The sequence below is a fragment of the Emiliania huxleyi genome, assembly GCF_000372725.1.
Source record: "Emiliania huxleyi CCMP1516 unplaced genomic scaffold EMIHUscaffold_76, whole genome shotgun sequence".
In the NCBI taxonomy this organism is placed as follows: domain Eukaryota; phylum Haptophyta; order Isochrysidales; family Noelaerhabdaceae; genus Emiliania; species Emiliania huxleyi.
The window spans coordinates 38660-59201 of record NW_005196310.1 but is presented as its reverse complement, the minus strand read 5'-3'; the positions used below and the strand labels follow the sequence as shown (position 1 = coordinate 59201).

Sequence of the window (20542 nt, the reverse complement as noted above, 5' to 3'; positions counted from 1 at the left end):
CGGCAAGCTGTACGCTATGGGCGGGTACAACGACGGCTTCCTCAGCTCAGTCGAGCGGTACGACCCGGCGTTGGATGCGTGGGAGGCGGTGGCGCCGATGACGACGGTGCGAGGATCTCACGCCGTGGCAGTGCTCGACGGCAAGCTCTATGTCGCAGGCGGAATGGGTGCCGGCTACACCCACCTCAGCTCGGTGGAGCGGTACGACCCTGCGTTGGATGCGTGGGAGGCGGTGGCTCCGATGGCGGCGGCGCGGATGAAGGCTTTCGCCGTCTTGATGTAGTTGCCGTTGTGTGCGTGCTAGCCCCACGGCGTGGAGTGTGCTGAAGTCCCTCGCCTGAGTGACTGTGCTGAGCGTGCGTGCCCCCGTCGCTTGTTCCTTGGGGCACTTGGAGTGCGATGAGTCACAAATTTATGTATGTATGTAGGAAGGTGAAGAACAGCCAGGGTCGGACTGGACACCAATGCGCAAAATGGCCAATGGGGGGCTCACCTCTGGGGAACGCGGTGAAATACGGCTCTCGACCTGCCCCGTGGCCGTGCCCGCGGCCTCGGTGGGAAGTGGGATGCCAGTGGGAAGGGGTGGTTTGGCACCGAGACGCAATAATGAAAGAGAACCGAGCGAGCACGTGAGCCCCGTCGATGTACACCGAGTGCTCGTTAGTGCTCGTCCGCGACCTCGGCGACATTCGATCAAGTTACCAACAACATGCCTGTTACCAGAAGACCATGCCGACCTGTTAAGGCAGAATATGTGAACAGAAGTGCCCGCCGCAGCAGCCGTTTCATCTCGCCAACCAGCTCTAACCCGGCCCTAACCCACCCCTAACCCGGCGCAAACCCCTGCTGACGTATGCCCCCCAGCCGCACGGGTTAGTGCCGGGTTAGCGTCGGGTTAGCGTCGGGTTATGATAACCCGTTCTGACCCGTGCTAACCCGTGCACGGGTTAGTGAGCACTAACCCGCGCTAACCCGCGCTTACCGAAGGACTCACCCCGGGGCCCCCAGCTCTTCACAACGAACCTGCTCGATTCGCCGCGCTCGCAAGTCCCTCGATTCGCGAAGTCCCTCGACCCCCGCCTGCAACACTCGCGCGGCAGCACACCACGCTTGACGATGGAGTTCTCAATCGAATCAACATCGACCTTGTTTGACTCGAGCGGGAAGCCCTACACCTCGTACTCCATCACCACGCACTACCAGGGCCAACGCTTCCAGGCATCGCCGCATTCTCCACAGACTCAGCGGCTGCCCTGGCTGCCGCATATTCCACTCCAGCCGCCGCACCCATCCGCCGCCAATGAGATCAGCCTACGTGTGCGCATTTCATGCGAGTGCGCGCGTGTGTTCCCGCGCCTGCTGCGTGTATTGTGCCGCGTTCCCGACAGCTCTGCCGCGCGTGCTCATGCAGCCCGTAACGCGTGCGCGGCGTGCAGGCGCAGCGGCGGTACCGCGAGTTCGTGGCGCTGCACGACGGCCTGCGCGGCGAGGTCTCCGGCCTCCCCCACCACTTCCCCGTCTGGCCCTTTCACCTCAACCGCCTCGCGCCAGAGGTCGTGGACGGCCGCCGCGTCGCCCTCTGCTCGTACCTCTCCGCCGCCCTCGCCGCCCTTCACGGCGGGGTGATGCCGGCGCGGCTCCGCTCCTTCCTGCAGCTCCCGCAGGCGCAGGCGAACCGGATGACCGCGCCTGCTGGGCCGTCCGGGGCGGCGCCGCTGCTGCCGCTCGAGAAAAGCGACACGGTGCTCATGCTCGAGGCGATCCCGCTGCCGCTCTCGCTGTCTCTTCACACCTCCAGCTGTCAACAGGTCATCCTCGTGGCGTACCAGCTGCCGCTCACTGTGTCGAGAGCCGAGGGCGGAGGGTGGGAGGTGGAGTGGCAGAGGACGAGTCGGTCCTCGGCTGTGAACAACGTCTCTTCACACCTGCAGCCGTGAACAGGTGGAGTGGGACGACGAGTCGGTCCTCAATCAGCACGCCTTGTCGCTGGGCTGCCGGGTGATGTGGGTCGGAGGCGTCGGCTGCCCTAGCGACCCCGACGATCCCTTCATTAGTGTGTAATTAATTTAACGGTAATTAACTAATAGGCGTCGGCTGCGCTGTCGACCCCGACGAGGAGGAGGGCCTCGCGCAGCTGCTGCTCGAGGGCTACTCTTGCCTGCCCGTCTTCCTGCCCGCCGCGCTGACCGACCGCTTCTACCACGGCTTCTGCCGCTCGTGCCTGCGGCCCTAAGTAAGGAAGGAAGGTGAGGAGAGGTGATCACTTAGTGAATGATAGGCTTCTGCCGCTCCTACCTGCGGCCCGTCTTCCACAACCGGATGCGGCTCCCCGACAGCGAGAACCCGTTCTGCGAGGAGGGCTGGCGGTCGGTACTCCGGACTCGCCGAGACTCCCCGAGATCCCCCGAGGCTGATGAGTAGGAGGACTGGCGGGCGTACTCCGCCGCCAACCGAAAGTTCGCCGACACCGTGATGGAGGTGTACGAGCCGGGGCACATGGTCTGTAGTAGTAGTAGTAGTAGTAGTAGTAGCAGTGGTAGCAGTGGTGGCAGTGTAGCCGACACCGTGATGGAGGTGTACGAACCTGGCACATGGTCTGTTGTGGGCGCACGGCTACCACCTGGCTGCTGTTGCTGCTGGTTTGTCAGTGATTGATCGTTGATGACCGCCGAGGTCTGGGCGCACGACTACCACCTGCTCCTCCTCCCCTCCTTCCTGCTCCGCCGCCACCGCACCGCCCACATCGGACTCTTCCTGCACTCGCCCTTCCCGGCGAGCGACGTCTTCCGCTCCGTCGCCGTCCGCGAGGAGCTGCTCCGAGCGATGCTGCACGCGGACATGGTCGGCTTCCTGCTCTTCGAGTACACTCGCGGCTTCCTCACCTCGTGCAAGCTAATGAATTAACGAACCAATCACGCGCTAATTAATTAAGGTACACGCGCAACTTCCTCACCTCGTGCAAGCGGCTGCTCGGCCTCGAGCACGACCGCAGCCCTCCCGTCGAGGCACGTGGTCTGGCGCAGGGACGACCAGCCACTCAATAGGCGTCGCGAGTTCAAGTCTGGCGGCTTCCTGAAGTGATCTTTAGTTAGTTTGATATCAATTAATTGATAGGCCTCGAGCACGAGTTCAAGTCTGGCGGCTTAATTAATTAATTATTTTAATTAATTAATTAGTTGATAGGCCTCGAGCACGAGTTCAAGTCTGGCGGCTTCTTGGGCGTCGACTTCGGAGGCCGACACGTCATCGTGCAGGTCTCCTCCACCTTTGGGCTCTCCCCCCGGCTATTGGGTTTCGTTGATGAAGGCCCACTGATTCGCAGGTCTCCACCTTTGGCGTCTCCCCCTCGCTGCTCGAGAACCACTTGCCGGACAGGCTGGCGCCCCCCGCCGCCGCCTCCACCCGCGACGAGCTCAAGGACTTGCGAGCGGAGCTCGACGCGCCGGCCGCCTCGCCGCGGCGGCTGCTCGCCGGCGTCGACTACCTCGACCGCTTCAAGGGCGTGCAGCTCAAGCTGCTCGCGTGGGAGGCGATGCTGGCCGCGTACCCGCGGTACCGCGCGGGCCACACGCTGGTGCAGGTGATGGTCGCCTCGCGCAACCGGGTCACTTCCTAGACACCTCCTAGACACTTCCTGGACACTTGCAGGTGATGGTCGCCTCGCGCAACCAGGTCACGCTCTCGTCGCGGGCGCGCGCGCGCGGCGTCTCCAGCTAGCAGCGAGTGAGCGGGTGATCGATGACAGGTCAAGCTCGTCGCGGACGCGCGCGACGTGCGGGCCGACATTGAGACCATCGTCCGCCGGATCCGCGCCTCCTACCCGGGCGCCCTCCACTACGCCGAGGTGTGGAGCTCACCAGCCCCTCATCCACTAACGCTCGATTGCTAATCATTTGAGTGATGATGGACTGCGAGGTGGGGAGCTCACCAGCCCCTCATCCACTAGAGCTCAATTGCTTAGTCATTTGAGTGATGATGGACTGCTCACACGGGCCGAGGTGGAGCGGCTCGCCAGTCGCCTCTCGATGGAGTCTCAATGAACGATTAAGTACTAGTCAATTAATGAATGATTGATTACTGGTTCATTGCCACTACGCCGAAAGGTGGAGCGGCTCTCTCTCGCCAATGAATGACGAATCGCTGATGAATCAACCAATGATTCATTACAGGTGGAGCGGCTCTCTCTCGCCGCCCGGATGCAGCTGTGGCAGATGTCCGACGTCATCGTCTACTCGACGGTGCGCGAGGCGGTCAACGCCCACCCGCTCGAGTACGTCGTCGCGCGGGCCGCAGGCAAGCTGCCGGCGGGCGTGGGGCCGGGGGCGGTGCTGAGTGAGTCACGTCCACGACACGTCCGTGACGCCACCAGGCAAGCTTCCGGCGGGCGTGGCGGTGCTGTCCGAGTTCTCGGGCTTTTCGCGCGTGCTCAACGGACCGTTCGCCACGGAGCCCGCGAGGGATTGGTTGAGGAAGCGCCTGACCGCTCGGCGATGCACTTTTCAGGCTCGCTCGTCATGAACCCCTTCTCGACGGAGGCTGTGATGGGCGCGCTCGAGACGGCGCTCGAGATGCCGCCGGCGGAGAAGGAGGCGCGCGCACGCAAGGACTTGGCGCACATCCGCGCAAACACGGCGGAGGATTGGGCGCGCAAACACGGCAGAGGTCGCCTTCAATGAGTGCCCCATCTCATGGCGTGGTTGATGATGAGGCGCGCCGCTTCCTGACCGACCTCAAGTCGATGCAGCGCAAGAAGGAGGACCACTGGATGGCGGTCGGCTTTGGGCTCGCCTCCTTCCGGATGGTGGGCATGGGGGCAGACTTCAAGCCGCTCGACACGCAGCAGGCTGCTCCTCTAGGAAGTGTCTAGGAAGTGTCTAGGAAGTGTCGAGGAGGTGTCGAGGAAGTGTCGAGGAAGTGTCGACACGCAGCAGGCTGCTCCTCTCGCCCCGCTCCGCCGTCAGTGAGTAATCTGCTCCTCCCCCCCCCCTCTTCCCCCTGACTCGGGGGCGCAGGTGCTCCTCTCGTATCGCGTCTGGCTGGGACTGTGCACAGCGCCTCTTCACACCTGCAGTTGTGAACAGGTGCTCCTCTCGTATCGCGCCGCCGCACAGCGCGTCGTCTTGCTCGATTGGGGCGGCACCCTCACCCCCGCCGACACGGGCTTCTACGACGTGCGCGAGGAGGGCAAGTACGAGGTGCCCTCCTCGGTGCTCACGACGCTGCGGCAGCTCTGCGCCGACCCCCACAACCACGTGATGGTCCTCTCTGGACTCGGGCGCGACACGGCGGACACCGCCCTCTTGACCGGTGCCTGTGCCGCAGCGGCCATCGGCGTCTCTTCACACCTCCTGCTGTGAGCAGGTGAGGCATCGTCCCTCTCGGCCGCAGCTGCGAACGGCGTCTCTTCACACCTCCTGCTGTGAGCAGGTGGACGCCGCCTTCGGGTCGGTGCCGGGGCTCTCTCTTGCTGTCGAGCACGGCTTCCACTACCGCATCAAGAGCGGCCCGTGGCAGCAGCTCCTGCCTGGCGCCAACACCTCCTTGGCGAGAGGTCGCCTGTGAGATGCATGTACGACTAGGATTCTGTGTTTAATTCTAGGCGTCAACACCTCTTGGCGAGAGGCTGCCGAGGCGGTGATGGCGGTCTACACCACCCGCACGCTCGGCGCGTACATGCAGAAGAAGGGCTCCTCCATGTCGTGGAACTTCTCCTCGGCGGACCCGGAGTTCGGCGCGCTGCAGGCGCGCGAGCTGCAGTACCAGCCCACGCTACTGATTGATATGTGACTCATTGATTACTATGTGGCTGCAGGCGCGCGAGCTGCAGTACCAGCTGCAGGCAGCGCTCGAGGGGGCCCCGGTGGTGGTGCGGGTGGGGAAGGGGTATGTCGAGGCGTGCCCCAAGGGGATCGACAAGGGGGTGATGGCGGAGCGGTTCGTCGGGCTCGTGGCGGACGCGGCGCGGCGCGGCAGGCCGGCAGAGCCGCTCCAGTTCGTCCTCTGCGTCGGCGACGACTCGAGCGACGAGCTCATGTTCGCCGCGCTGCAGAAGAGGAAGGACGCGGCGGCCGGCCGAGGCGGCGCCGCACCCGGGCACGACCTCTTCACCGCCACCGTCGGCCGCAAGCCGAGCGACGCCTCCGCCTACCTCGCCGACCACGCTGACGTGGTCGAGCTGCTCGGGATGCTCTCTGGAGTCGGCTCGTCGCGCAGCAAGCGCTTCGCCTCCGCCGGAGACCTGCAGTCACTCGCGGCGGCGGCCGGCGGGGCGGCGCGGCCGCAGCAGGACGAAAACAGCCGCCCGCCGCCGCTGCGCGAGCAGCCCGTGCGGCGCAGCTCGCAGTCGTACAACCCGGGGGCGTAGCCGCTCCGCCGGGCTGCGGACGGGGAGGGAGCAGCACAGCCGCCGCCGCAGGGCGCGCCATGCATGCTACGGGCGCCTGCAGACAAAGCCGGTGACGCCAGGGCCAGCCACTCCCTGCCATGATACATGAGGCTCGGCGCGCTTATGCGTGCTCTCTCTCTCTCTCTCTCTCTCTCTCTCTCTCTCTCTCTCTCTCTCTCTCTCTCTCTCTCTCTCTCTCTCTCTCTCTCTCTCTCTCTCTCTCTCTCTCTCTCTCTCTCTCTCTCTCTCTCTCTCTCTCTCTCTCGCTCTCACTCTTACTCGACGAATAAATAAATTCTAAGCAAGCCCAGGCCCCCAGCCGTTCCCCCGCCGCCAGTCGCGTGCACCGCCGCTTCCCCGTTCCCCGCCGCCTCTGCTCCATCCTGCCAGGAGCTTCTGCCGTAGGTTATACCCATGGTTACACCGGTCACCGCGCCGGCCGCCGCCCTCGCGCTCGCCGGTGTGTGTGTGTGTGTGTGTGTGTGTGTGTGTGTGTGTGTGTGTGTGTGTGTGGCTAGTGCCATTTCACTCTGACACGCTAATCTTGAAAACGTCTCCAACGGAGCTCCGTGTTGCTTCCAGCGCCCTCCCCCGCGCTCCCTGCGGCCATGGCCGATGATCCTAGGAAGAGAGGTCATCTGGCTACCGCGAGAGCGACCAAACTCGTCGACATCGTCCGATGATGGTGCCGCAAAGTCAGCCTTCGGAGGCTATCGTGGGGTCGAGCCGGCAGTAGCCGTGACATGTGGTTCCACCACCCCTCGTAGGCTTTGCCTCTGACCGCCACCGTTCCCAGACTGCCTAATGGGATGGAAAGGAAGGCTCGGCTGGCGTATAGAAGCGTGCTCGACCTCGTCGTGGCAACCTGTACGGCAGCGCTGGTAGGCGCGATGAGCGTCGTGCCACCTGACCCGAGACGGGTCGCAGGCGTCGTACCGAGCGCATCGAGACCGTGTCATGATGTGATCTGCACGGGTGAGTCACGTCGGCGTCAAAGGAGCGACGTGCGACCTGTCAGAGCTTGATCTCCGATCTCAGCGGCGTCGAGTCGTCTCCGGCGCGCGACAAAGGTACATACCCAGGACGCGCAGAGGCAGCTGCGACCCAGGCGAGTGGACGGCGTCACACCGCGCCACCTGCTGTGTGACGCCGTCTACTCGGCGGGGTCACAGCTGCCTCTGGAAGGCACCGAGATGTACCTTTTTGCGCAAATGGTCAAATCAAGGTTTTCCCTCTTTCGTAGGGAAGAATTTTGATACCCGTCAAGACGCCTGCTGGGGGCAGCTTTGCGATGAAGCCGTTTGTTCCCCCAGCAAGGCACACACAAGACAGATAGGAGGCGAAAGGGGATGGTGGTGGGTTCGACGAGGAGAGAGGGAGCGCGCACAGACTGACGTCAGCTCTGCTCCTGAAGGACACCTCTGAAAGACACCTTCAGAGGTGTGGTGCACCTCTGAGGCACCTCAGAGGAAACGCTGCACTTCTTTTATCGATCTCGTCGCCAGACTCCGATTTCTCTTTGTCGGGCCATGTGCCGCTCGCTCGTCCGCCCAAGTGACTCGGACGCGCGGTCGAGGGCACCCCACCGTTCCTGGGGCGCGCTGGCGCTCGCCCGCAATCGCCCCCCACCCATCCACCCTTTTGTCTTTGAGGCTGTCGCTCCGAGAAAACTTGTCTCGCAGCTGCGAGAAATTACCTTCTCGGGTCCGTTGGCCTCTTTCGTAGGGAAGAATTTTGATACCCGTCAACGCGCGGAGGTGCTCCAGCAGGCCGCACAGCGATCGGTACTCGTGGAACTCGAGTCCGCTCGCGAGCAGGGCATCGATGGCCCGGGCGGCGCGCAGCAACTTGGAGCGGGGGACCACGACGATCCCGAGTGCCGGAATCAGAAGGACGCCGATCCAGAGAGTCCAGCTCCCGAGAGAGCGCTTCTCGGCTATGGCCATGACAAGGCCCATCTCATCCGTGAGGCGTCGCCAGAGCCGCAGGGCGCGCAGGGCGCGTTGGACGCCCACAACGATGAAGACCGGGTCATCCGTGTACATGTGCACTGCGTACAGACGGTGCTGCGCGCAGACGAAGGTGGTCGTGGGCGCGGGGCCCGTGCCGAAGTCCTCGTAGCGGCGAGTGGGAACGCAGGGCTGCCCGGTGGCGCGCTGGGCCTTCACACGGGCGGCGCGCCATCGCTCCGCGGCGGGAGTGGGCTCCTCCTGCGACTCAGCCTCATCCATCTCGTCGCGGTAGAGGTCGAGCTTGGCGTTTGCCCAGCGCTGGCAGAGGTTGGACGCCCCGTGCGTGCCGAATCCGAGCCGTTTCTCGGAGACGAAGATAAGCCGCGCGTCGCCCGCGCCCGCGGCATAGCGTGGGGGCGGCTCGAGGCTCTCCCCTTGGCGCAGAAAGACGACGCCCGGGCCAATCTCAAGGGGGGAGAGATCGGCGATCTCGATCGCGGCGAGCACGTCCAGGAGGTCGTCGCTCGAGGGGAGGGGGGCGGCGAAGAGGCCCGCCTCACCGAGGGTCTCCAGCACTCGCGACCAGGCTGAGCCGGTCAGCGCGAACGTCAACGGGCAAAGAGCGAGAAACTGCGGGTGGCCCGGGTGCTGCTGGCCCGCGGCGCCCTGGCGGCAGCGCGCGAGAAGGGGGGCCGCGGCGGCGCAAGGGGCCGCCTTGCGCGGCATCCCGTCGGAGCCGGCGGTGGTCGCCGTCCACCCCAAGAACTCGGTGGCCTCAAGAAGCGGGGAGCTCTCGGGCATGATCAAAAGCATGGTGGATCCCGTCGGGTCCACCTCGGCGTCAAAAGAGTCGGCCATCGTGGCCTTCGGAAGGGCGAAGAGGGCGACTCTGAGCGCGCTTCAACTCTTCCTCCTCGTTCCCAAGTTCGACGAGGAGAGAGGGAGCGCGCACAGACTGACGTCAGCTCTGCTCCTGAAGGACACCTCTGAAAGACACCTTCAGAGGTGTGGTGCACCTCTGAGGCACCTCAGAGGAAACGCTGCACTTCTTTTATCGATCTCGTCGCCAGACTCCGATTTCTCTTTGTCGGGCCATGTGCCGCTCGCTCGTCCGCCCAAGTGACTCGGACGCGCGGTCGAGGGCACCCCACCGTTCCTGGGGCGCGCTGGCGCTCGCCCGCAATCGCCCCCCACCCATCCACCCTTTTGTCTTTGAGGCTGTCGCTCCGAGAAAACTTGTCTCGCAGCTGCGAGAAATTACCTTGTAACGCGAGCTGTGCCACAGTGAAATGGCACTAGCCTGTGTGGTGTGTGTGTGTGTGTGTGTGTGTGTGTGTGTGTGTGTGTGTGTGTGTGTGTGTGTGTGTGTGTGTGTGTGTGTGTGTGTGTGTGTGTGTGTGTGTGTGTGTGTGTGTGTGTGTGTGTGTGTGTGTGTGTGTGTGTGTGTGTGTGTGTGTGTGTGTGTGTGTGTGTGTGTGTGTGTGTGTGTGGTTTAAATTCAGAAATACTAGACTACTATGGGACCCGAGCCGCAGTGGGACGGGAGGTACAACATAACTGTACGAGGAGGAGCCGCCGCACGACGGCCGCAGGCCGACGCCAAAAGCTTCCTGCTCTTTCAGTCAGCGTCGCGCTGCAGGCTGATGCCGCGTGCCTCACAGGCGGCCTGCAGGTCCGGGTCGGACATCAGCGGCCCTGGGTCAGCCGAGTCTTTCGCAGTGCACCCTGCGCCGAGCACCTCCAGCTTTGGCATCGCGCCCGAGCGAAGCAGTTCCGCGAGCACCTTTGCCGACCGCGCCGTGTACTGGTTGTGGGCCCCCTTGAAGTTGAGGCGAATGCACTGGCGGCCATGCGGTAAGACGCGAGCGAGCTGTGCAAACTCCTCGTCGCTCCAATGCATGCCCACGTACCGAAGATTCATGGCAAGCCCGAACGCGGTCGCAAGGGTGTCCTTGTAGAGGACGGACACGACGGAGGGGTCCGCGTCGTTGGTGAAGACCTTGCTCGCAAGCAGCTGGTCGAAGGCTTCAGCAGTAAGAGGCGGCGGTGGGCGTGCCGAGGGGTCATTCACGTCCACGACGTTGGCCCAGCACTTCATACTCTGCCGCTTGTTGAACATGGTTATGTGCTGCTCGAACGTGGGCCAGCCGCGTTCGGCGTAGGGCACGACGTCTCCCCAAGCCGGTGGGGTCTTCGTCAGCATGTAGACGAGGGTCTGCGCGTGCGCGTACCACACCTACAAAAGTAGAGAAAAAATTAAATGATCTGGGCACGGCTATGTACTCGCATCCCAGCATCCCACACCTGCATCTTCGAGAGGGCGTGCACGAACGCCTCCCTCTCAGCAGCGGTGCGCGTGCCGTTGGCGTCGCGTTGCGGGAGCGAACACCAGTCGTAAAACACGGCGAAACCGCCCTCGGGGAACCGGCTCCTGGCGCGCTGCACGCCAAAGGCATCGACGAGCGCAAGCAGGTTGTCGCCCTCCGGGTCGGGGTGCTCAGCACTCCGCCAGGCATGCGAGACGACGATAATCGGCAGCGGCGACCCAATCTTGGCGTCGCCACGCGGCAGCAGCGCAAGGCGTTCCACGCTCATGTAAGCGTCGGGCTCCTGTGCATACAACTCTTGCCTCCGCGGCAACGCGAACGATCGGCGCTCCTCGGCGGACGCTGCAGCCGTTAGCTCTGCCGCCCGTGCTTCAAGCCACTCGCCGTCGAGCAGCCTCACCGGAGGGAGCACGTCATTGCCTCGTCCGAGCATGCGAAAGAGCAGATCAGGCCTCGCGAAATCGCCCACCTCGAACCCAGATGGCACTGCGTCGTATTGGTTCGCGTGTGCGTGAAAGGCGTTCTGCAGGATGCTCCAGTCGGTGAGGCGTCGCTGTATCGGCTGGACTCTATCACAGCGCTGCGCTCTGGGGATGCACTGGTCGTCGATGACGTTCGACGGCGGTCCCGCTTGCAAATTCATGAGCTCTTGCTTCAATCGTTCGATCTCCGCATACAAAAAGTCAGACCGTTCGGGTTCCGTGTCGAGCCACCGTCGCCACCGACGGCTGTCCCACTTTGCGAGCCGCCGCCTCCGCAGTACGTACAGCGCGCCGCCCAAGCAGAGCAGCACAGCCACGGCGCCGACGGTGGCGCCGACAAACACTGAAGCGGTGCACGACACAGACATCTCATGCACCGCCGCCGGTTTCGAGGAGCCGTGTCGAAAAAATGAAAAAAAAAAAATCGTCGGCGGGCACGTCGCGCCGCATGGTGGCCGCGCTGCGCCGCTCGCCGCTGGCGCGCGGTTGATCGCGGCGCCGACTCCGCGGCGGCGCCATCTCACGCAGCGGGGCGCGTCGCGTCGTCGGCGCCAAAACAGACGCGAGCTCGCGGCGCGGCCGCGGCAGCAAAAGCATCAACCGTCTACTTCTCCTTCTCTTCTCGTCTCGTCTCGTCTTGTCGCAGGCGCACACGCGCGCGACGTGCGCTCGTATCGCCGCGTTCGCTCCGCGAAGGACGACTCGAACCGGGAGCCAGTCGGCGCAGCGGCGGCGCGCGGCGGCAAAACGCACGACGCTCACCTCATGGAGATGCTGCGGCTTTGGCACCTCCTGATATAATGCTGATTTTTTGCTGAGCGGGGCGGAGGCACGCGGGCGGCGGAGGCGGCGGCGGACGACGTCTACTTCCCCTGTGGTAGCTTAGCGATCAGGGAGGATCTACCTGTTCGGCCTCGAGGAAGCTGCTGGGGGAGAGGGGGGGAGAGAGGAGAGGAGGAGAGGGGAGAGGATGAGAAGAGGAGAGGAGAGGAGAGGAGAGAGGAGGAGAGAGGAGAGAGGAGGATGGGGAGAGGAGAGAAGAGAGGGGGGGGTGAGAGGGAGGGAGGGAGGGAGGGAGAGAGGGAGGAGAGAGAGAGAGGAGAGCCTTTGAGCCTTGGCACCAGCCAGGCAGTTGATTTGGCCCTGGCACCAGCCTTGGCAGTTGAGTTGGCCTTGGCACCAGCCTTGGCGGGCGGGCACGCGGGACATGCACAGGCGCCAAGGGGCGCGGCGCCGACAATCACGGCGGTGATTGCGGCGCAGGTGGGGGGACGGGAAGTCCGTCGGCGTTGCCGGGGGCCCAAGGAAGCGCGAGGGAAAAATTCCGCCGCTGAGGGCGCTCGTGCGGCAATAGCCGGGTGGAGGGGGAGCGTGCCGGACGGGGCGTCGTCGCGCCGTCCGGTGGTCTGCTGCCCCGCGCAGCAACCGTCGGGCGACGACCCGGGGGCCAAAAACCCGGCGACGACGGCGCTCTGGATGGGGCGTGACCTCCTGCCTCCAACCTCCTTCCTTTTTGAGCAGGTGTGACGCCGCGCGAGCGACGCTCCGAGATCGCCCGAGATAGCGCGGCGCGGCCCCGAGATCGCCCGAGATAGCGCGAGATCGCCCGAGATAGCGCGGCGCGGCCCCGAGATCGCCCGAGATCGCGCGAGATCGCCCGAGATCGCGCGGCGCGGCCCAGGGCGGGGTGGATGGGTTGGGAGCGAGGGGGCGGAAGTGTTCAGTGCGGTAGATGGCGAGCTCGAGGCGCGTGAGCCGGACCTGTGAGCCGGACCACCCCCTCTTGTTATCTGCGTTGTTGAGCCAGGACTCAACATACTCGCGGGCTTGCGAGTCCCAAACTGTCACTCCCCTTTCTCCCGGCCGGGGTGGGGCGCGCGCGGGGGCGGCGGGTGTGCGGCGAGTGTGCGGGATGTCTGTGGGCCCGAGAGCGATATGCCATGTCCGCCTTGCGTTGTTTCATTACATCGAAGGCTAAGCTCAAAAAAATCTGCCGGCGTTCCCATCCCGCCCTTGGGTTGTCCGTTTTCTTTCTTTCTTTCTTTGCCTTCGGCGAGGGCGATCGAGTGCACGGAGCTTGCCCAGTGGCAGTGCTGATAGAAAGGCGAAGAACAGTCAGGCTCGAACTCTGGGACACCAACGCGGTAGAGTATCCTGGGTGGACGCGGGACAGAAGAGGACCGACGCGCGAGCGAGCGACACACAGACACTCAAACTCACAAGACACTCAGCCAGCTGGGCTGCTCGGGCAGGCCGACAAGCCACACCACATCCAGCACGATGTACGTCACGTTCGGCCAGTGAAACAGCCGGGAGAGCACCTCTGGCGTCGCCGCTGCACCGGACCACCACGCGACGTGCGCGACGTTGAGCGCACCGAGGGCGGCGAGATTCCAGGTGTCGTGGAGCGCAACGGCCCGTGCGCGCGCCACCACTTGCGAGAGAAGCGAGGACGCACTGGGAGAGGCATGTCACACGCTCGTCAGCGTCCGTGTGTGTTGTGCTGTGTTGTTGGGGGTCCGCTTTTCTTTTTCTTGGTAGATAGCCGTCCCGTGCCAAAGTGTCCGTTTACTTTCTACACGAGTGAGTTCCTACTCCCACTCGCCTGCCGGCACATCATTGCCTCCACACCGCCCCCCTCCCCTCTGCGCCTCTCGGCCGGTGCCGGGGAGAGAACGCGCCGCAGCAAGCGGCAGACGCGCGCGACGCGGCCGCGGCCATCCACGCTGCCGTCCGTGGCGGCGCCCGCACGCCTCTCGCTGCGCGAGCTGCCCGACCCGTCGGCTCTCGAGCCGCGGCACTGCGCCGACGGACCAAAGACGCGGCTGCAGAGGAGCGCACGGAACGGCGACTCGAAGGAAGCGTGGTCGCCGAACGCCGCCTCGATCACGCCGAGGAGCCGGTGCTCGTCGTTCTTGATCGCGCACGACGCGGCCGAGAGCGAGAAGCCCGCGAGGGTCCTGACGCTCGGAATTGCGTCAGCGCCACCCACGCCACCATCGCGGCTGCCCGCGCCCGTGAGCGCGCGGGTGCGCCGTGGACGCGTCGCGGGCGTGTGCCGGCTGTGGTCGCCAAAAGGAAGGACGACGATGCGCTCGGCGGAGCCGCGCGTCATCAGCGAGAAGACAAACACCTGTTCAGGCGGAACCACCCGAGATCGCCGGAGTGGCCAAAGCTGCGGTAGCCACACGCGAGAAGTCTCGCCTCGACGACGCACCAGAGCCGCCGCAAGTAGGACGGCCCCGCAAGCACGAGCAGGAAGCGGCAGCCCGAGAGGTACGCGGGAAGCCCGGCGAGCGAAGCCTCGATGTGCTCCTGGTTGATGCACGCCTGCGTACACGGCAAAGCCATGGGAGGACACGCTCCGGCACGCTCGGCTGCTCTCGGCTGCTCTCGGCTGCTCTCAGCTGCTCTCGAGCATCGGATATCTATCTGGGGATCTGGGGTGTGCTGGGGTGACGTCTCGCCTTGTCAAGCCACACGCACGCCGGCCGGCCGTGCTCGCTCTCAAAGCTCTCCGCCCACGCCGCAAGCGCCTCGAACTTGGCTTCGCCGTCGTCAAGCCAGCTGTGCGACACGAAGGCGTCGACCTCGCCCAGCTTCGCTGGCCGCGTGAGCGCGTGCAGCCCGCTGTCGGCCGAGCTCGCCAAATCGCCGGGCCGGATCTGGCGGAAGGAGAGGGAGCGAAAGGAAGCGGCGGCGGCGGCAAACGCGGCGGCGGACGTCTTGCCGCCCATCAGTGCGCCGACGGCGGCGAGACCCCTCCGATCCTCCGGCAGCAGCGCGCGGGCGATGGAGGCCTGTATGCGGCGCCTCCTCCGAGCGGTGAGCACAACGGCGCCGGCGATGGCGTTGACGCACCAAACGACTCTGTGCGCGAAGAATAGACTGTGCTTGAAGGAGGGGTCCAGCTGCAGCGCCATGCCCAGCTGAAGGAGAGTCAGCACGCTCTGCGTTGCGTAGAGGCAGCGGAGGGTGTGCCACAGCCGCGTCAGCGCCCTGCGAGGCACCTGCAGCGGCGACGAAAAGAGGGCGGCGGCGGCGAGCAGCTGCGCCAGCGCCTGCAGCAGCGAGACGCCGCCCAACGCGGCGACGAGGGGCGAACGGCGCGGCGCGGAGCGGACGAGGAAGGGGGGGGCTGGGGAGCCGTTCGCGTACGCCCAATACGAGCCGGCGGCCACTTGCATGAAGATGGTCGCGAGGGAGAGCGTGAAGAGCATCATCAGCCAAGAGGCGGCTCGCACGTTGGCCGCGTCGGTGGGGCGGAGGGAGAGGGCGAGCAGCAGGGGGCCGAGCGCCGCGGCCGACCCCTCGAGCACCATGTTTCTGCCGAAGACGCCGCCGAGCATCACGCCGGCCGGCTCGAGCCGAACTAGCGGCAGTGGGCCCCACCCCGCCACAAAGAGGAACCAGCCGACACCGAGCATGATGTAGCACACCCGCGCGCGCATCTCGACCTCCGCCGCGTAGGCGGTCGAGAGGCGCGCGCGCAGGCCCAGCGATCCTAGATGCGGCGCCGGAGCGCTGTCCTCCTCCGCCGCAAGGAAGCCGACGCCGCGCTTTGCGCCGCTGACACAAGCGCCGGCGGGAGAGCGAGCGGCGTTGGCGGAGACTCCACCGTCGCCACCGTCGCCACTATCGCCGTCACCACCATCGCCGTCACCGCCGTCACCGTCGCCGTCGCCGCCGCCGCCGCCGCCGCCGCCGCCGCCGCTGCCACCGCGGCTGCCACCGCCGCCGCTCTCGGGCCCAGCTGTCGTGCGACGCGCCTGCAGCCGAGGTGCAGCCGAGGTGCAGCCGAGATCTAGCCGACGTAGCGGCTGACCGGCCGCGCCGTTGTGCGCAGCGACGGAAGCTCTGTCCAAGAGCGGCCGCAAGCGGTGCGGCGGAGGAGGTAGTGGACGAGGAGCAGGCCTGCAGTTCCGAGGCAGCAGCCGAGATGCAGCCGAGATACAGCCGAGATACATCCGAGGCGTGAGGAGGGTGGTGGGCGAGGAGGCCGGAGCGAACCCGGTGGGAGCGTCGCGGCCAATATGATGGCCACGAGCCCCGGCAGCCACGCCCTCCATCGCGCCTCCATCTCGACGTGCATGATTGTCGCCATCCGCTCCGAGTAGCTCGCGGCCTGGCCACCGCCCCGGCGCTCACACGCGCACTGGTGGCGCGATGCGCAGCTTGCGTCGGTCAACAAGCCGTCCGCGCCGACCGCGGCGCAGTGACCGACGTGACCGTCATTGCGGTCGGTCCCGTCCGGCTCGCCGGCTCTCCAGTGCTGCGGCACGGGTGTGAATCCGTCCACACTCGCACAGTACCACCGGCGCGAGGCTGTTCCACCACCGTCGAGTGCGGTCGCGTCCGGCCATATCACGGGCCAGCGGTAAAGGCCGAGCCAGGCGGAGCATCGGCGGTATGAGCTACCGCAGGCTGCCGAGTGTGCAGGTCCAGCCCCGTCCACAGCCAGTTCTTCGAAGACGGTGGCAGACCAGGCGCAGGAAATGGAGGCGTTCATTTCGGCGCACCGTTGCACGCATCTTGGCTGACTGAGGAACTCCTGTAGCACAAATGCTTGCATCAGCAAATGCTTGCATCAGAGTCTCGTTGCATGGCGTCCCGCCTTGGCAAAAAGAATTTGAGGACGCTTCCTCGAACAACACTGCACGGGACTGGCGCGCACTGGCACTAACACAGGTACACCACGGGAGCCGAGAATCTAAACAAGAAAAAAAGAATTCGCTCACCCTTGTCTTTGCTCAGATCCATGCGGCCTCGCTGGCCTCTCCGCAGGCCCCCCCGACCGCGTCGAACTCATGCATCGGCGCGGGCTCTCTCGGCTACGGGACCGGCCCCAGCTTCGGCTGAGGGCTGACAAGCTGCCGAGCCCAAATGACTGCGAGAGTCGTGATTTCTTGTTGGTTTTCTAAAATCTCTCTCGGCATTACGCCCACTGGCAACACAAAACAAACAAATGTCCCACCATGCAGAGCGCATCTGACTCTCTCTCTGTTGTGCGAGGCGTGAACCGCGCCACATTCGCTCTCACCTGGCAACCCTGTCTGCACGTCTCTCGCGCGCGTGAACAGGGCGCATGCTCCAAGTGCTCCAAGAGATTTTTAGTTGAGTACTCCTACTCGCTTTCTTTTATGTCCCACCATGCAGAGCGCATCTCTCTCTCTGTTGTGCGAGGCGTGAACCGCGCCATTCGCTCTCACCTGGCAACCCTGTCTGCACGTCTCGCGCGCGCGTGAACAGGGCCCCAAAATTGAAGTCGACCGCCCAAAGCTGTCCCCCCCCGCAAACTTTAAACCTCCATAAACATCATTTTGCAGGGGCTCCAGGCCCCAAATGACGTGTGAGTGTTAGAGTTGTTTGGTATGGCTAAAAATCTCTCTCAACACTGATGAGCGAGGCTTTTGCTCAGATCCATGCGGACGGCATTACGCCGGAAGGACGCGCACCACCATCATATCCTTACTCGAGTACTTTACAAAGAAGAATTCTTAATGCAAGCACACTGGCACGACAAGGGCGCGGTCTCACAAAGAAAAAACAACTCAAAAAAAGAAAAAAAGGTTCGACAAATCGGCGTCTCAAACGCAGGATGTGCATCGGTTCATGTTCATGTGTGTATGTGTGTGTGTGTGTGTATATGCCGCACCACGCCGCGGAGGCCGTGGTGGCCGCCCAGGCGTGGATGCAGGGCGCGCGGCCCTCTCCGTCGAATGAGGCGCGGCAGCTTATGCCCAATCGCGCTGCCATGCTCGCGAACCTAGTGGGCGGCCCCGGCATCTTTGTCGATCCGCTCAAGAAACCGCCGCCGCGCCCGGTTGGCTGCGAGGGTCGGCTGCTGCGCTCGCCCGTCCTGAGTTCGGCGCCCGTGGACAATCTCGCCTACTTCCATCGCACCAAGCTCTTCAAGATGGCCAACCTGACCCAGGTCACCCACTTGGCGCGCCGCGCCCATGTGCCGCTTGCATACCAGCGCGCGCGCACGTGCGCCGTCGTCGGCTCGTCGTCGAAGCTGCTCGACGCGGCGGAGGGGTCGCTGATCGACGCGAGCGAGCTCGTCTTTCGCATGAATCACGCGCCGGTCCTGCCCGAGCTGCGCGCCTACATCGGCTCGCGCACGGACGTACATGTCGACCCGATTCAGCTCCATGGCGCGTTCGGCTCCATCAACGCAAGCGACGCCACCTCGTCGCAGATCTACACGTGCACGTCCAACCACGACTACCCCGGCTGCCTCACCTTCTCGCCCAAGCTGAGCTCCGTCAGCGGGCCCCACGACCGGCGCACGTGCAAGCACTGCGGCGCGCGCGTGCTAGCCGGCGTGTCGGAGCGGTGGGACCGTACCTTCCCTGGTGCGCCTCCGCCTCGATGCGTGCTCCCGCGCGCCCGTCGCCGGCGATGCTGCCGGGGTTCTCTCGGGGCGAACGGGATTGTCTGCCTGACGGCCTCCCGCCCCTGCCCGTGGCGCTTGCCTCGCGCTTGCGATCGATCTTTCGGAGCGCGCTGCCGAACCCCGCGCGGTTTGTGACACGTCACGCGCCTCCTTCGGCAGGGCTAGACCAGTATGCGCGCGCGCTGATGGACTCGACCAAGATGCCCAAGGGCCGCTTCATCCGGCCGACGACCGGCTTCGTCGCGCTGCTGCTCGCGCTACACGTGTGCGACGAGGCGCGCCTCTTCGGCTTCGGCATGAGTGCGCGCACGCACTGCTCGCAGTACAAGTTTGCGCAGCTCGACGAGGCGGGGCGGCCTTTTTTCGACATGTCGCGGTGCAAGCGCTCCGAGGAAGACTACGTCAAGGAGCGACAGGGTGCACAACTACAACGCGGAGCAGCAGTGGATCGCCACCGCCACGCGCAACTACACGCGCACGACGCTCACGTGCCGCGACCTGCCGCTCGTGTACGAGCCGGGCGACGCGGCGGCAGTGGTGGCCGCTCCCGCGCTGAGCGCCGGCCCAGCCGACGGCCCAAGTGCAGTGACGGCGGTGGCAGCGGCGCCGCCGCCGCTCGGTCCCAGTTAGCTTCACGACGCCGAGCGAGGGCCTCGCCCGAGAGACGGACGAACGAAGAAGAATGGCTGTTGGGCGGGCGGGGGCGCTGCGGGGGGCGAGGAGGGAGGCTCGTACGGTACGTACGGAGAGGCGTCCGCGTCAAGCATGTGCCCGGCGAGCCACGCGCAACAGCGAGCCAGCGAGATTCGGGCCACTGGTCGGGTAAGCGCGCGAAGCGAACGAACTTGGGAGAAGAGAAGAAAAAAATCGTTCAAGGGGCTAAAGGAGAGGCATAGCGGCGAGGCGCGGGACCGTCTGTGGCGAAGTGGGTCGGGTCCCCCGATTTCCCGAACTTATGCGGCCCTACGCCGGACTTTTTTCTCTTCAAAAACACAACCCCGGACCCAACACGCACGAAGAAATAGAACTCGAGATCGGAAGAAGAAAACATGACAACGAAGGCGCAAAAAAGAAGAAAACCTCCGGTGAGATGATGGCACGCCGCCGACCACAGTACCCGGGTACAGAGGCCTTGGCCCGGCCAAGACGCCTTCACGACTCATGCTTCGGAGACTGGCGACGAATCGTGCGTCTCGCCACCGAACAGATTACCTGTTCCTCGCCCTTCTGCCTGCAACCGCCTTTTGCGCCTCCGTCTTCCGCAAATACCCGGCCGCCGACAACGAAGCTGCGCTGAGAGCCGCCCTGGCGTCGACCTCGTATGATCCGGGAGGCCGTCCAAGCTGGACTCCATGGCATGCGATGACCGCCTGGTCCTCCCGCGCCCCAGACAGAGATGGGGTGGTGATGTGTGCCATACCCAAGGCGGGATCCTCATCGATCAAGAGTATGGGAGCCCATGCTCTCACTATTGCGGAGGTCTCAAAAGCGTTGGCGCAGCCGAGCACGTACAGAGTGGCACTGGTGCGCGACCCGCTGGCCCGATTTGTGTCATGGTACGAGGACAAAGTCAAAGGGCGCATCCCTGGGCCAGGCTTTTACAACAGTGCTCTCCACATCTCCAACGACAGCGTACGGCATTCGATGCATGCCTACGCAGCAGCGCTGGCACGCGAGGGCGTGGGTACCATGGAGCCGCACCTTCGCTCGCAAGCACAACACTGCGCGCTCCATCTACTGAAGTTCGACCTCGTGCACCCTCTCGAGGACGTTGGCAGCCTCCCTGCGCGCGTCGCGCTCGCGCTCAACGTGACGGACCTGCAGTCGCTGCCGACGAAGAACGCGCATGATCAACGCAGCGCGCTGACGAGACACAGTTTGTCCCCGCAAGCCACCCCTTGCTACGACGACTCGCTGCGGCAGCTCGTGCGGACAGCCTATGCTGAGGACTACATCTGGATCGGGCGGCACGGCGTCGAGTATACCGGGCCGACCGC

General features: G+C 64.7%; 4 protein-coding genes across 4 annotated transcripts; 2 read left to right on the top strand and 2 right to left on the bottom strand.

Moving 5' to 3' along the window:
* Nucleotides 1-1116: 1116 nt before the first annotated feature.
* On the top strand, nt 1117-6364 carry EMIHUDRAFT_465664 (hypothetical protein; the record flags this gene model as incomplete). The annotated part of the gene is made up of 16 exons (XM_005760277.1): nt 1117-1317; nt 1437-1871; nt 1942-2053; nt 2088-2164; nt 2422-2499; nt 2674-2885; nt 2933-3009; nt 3184-3254; nt 3323-3580; nt 3649-3672; nt 3746-3844; nt 4170-4325; nt 4709-4801; nt 5082-5307; nt 5362-5399; nt 5813-6364. 16 exons carry the CDS (start codon nt 1117-1119, stop codon nt 6362-6364), a joined length of 2709 nt encoding a protein of 902 aa, XP_005760334.1.
* Nucleotides 6365-7848: 1484 nt separating this feature from the next.
* Nucleotides 7849-9195, bottom strand: EMIHUDRAFT_106273 (hypothetical protein; the record flags this gene model as incomplete). The annotated part of the gene is made up of 1 exon (XM_005760276.1): nt 7849-9195. The coding sequence occupies one exon, from the start codon at nt 9193-9195 to the stop codon at nt 7849-7851; it is 1347 nt and encodes a 448-aa protein (XP_005760333.1).
* Nucleotides 9196-13665: 4470 nt separating this feature from the next.
* On the bottom strand, nt 13666-16736 carry EMIHUDRAFT_465663 (hypothetical protein). Its single transcript, XM_005760275.1, has 4 exons — nt 16303-16736; nt 14629-15715; nt 14351-14476; nt 13666-14279 (listed from the first exon to the last, which is right to left on the bottom strand). The coding sequence occupies exons 1-4, from the start codon at nt 16716-16718 to the stop codon at nt 13722-13724; spliced, it is 2187 nt and encodes a 728-aa protein (XP_005760332.1). The 5' UTR covers nt 16719-16736; the 3' UTR covers nt 13666-13721.
* Nucleotides 16737-17792: 1056 nt separating this feature from the next.
* Nucleotides 17793-19175, top strand: EMIHUDRAFT_106270 (hypothetical protein; the record flags this gene model as incomplete). Its single annotated transcript, XM_005760274.1, has 3 exons — nt 17793-18504; nt 18705-18921; nt 18953-19175. 3 exons carry the CDS (start codon nt 17793-17795, stop codon nt 19173-19175), a joined length of 1152 nt encoding a protein of 383 aa, XP_005760331.1.
* Between the last annotated feature and the right edge of the window lie 1367 nt (nt 19176-20542).

Excerpts from the sequence above, each read along its gene's own strand:
- EMIHUDRAFT_465663 (XM_005760275.1), bottom strand. The coding sequence starts at position 16,718 with ATGCAAGCATTTGTGCTACAGGAGTTCCTCAGTCAGCCAAGATGCGTG. Across the intron at positions 15,716-16,302 it reads AGCTGCGCATCGCGCCACCA|CGGCGCAAAGCGCGGCGTCG; the intron begins GTGCGCGTGTGA and ends CGCTTGTGTCAG. Across the intron at positions 14,477-14,628 it reads AGCACGGCCGGCCGGCGTGC|GCGTGCATCAACCAGGAGCA; the intron begins GTGTGGCTTGAC and ends CCGTGTACGCAG.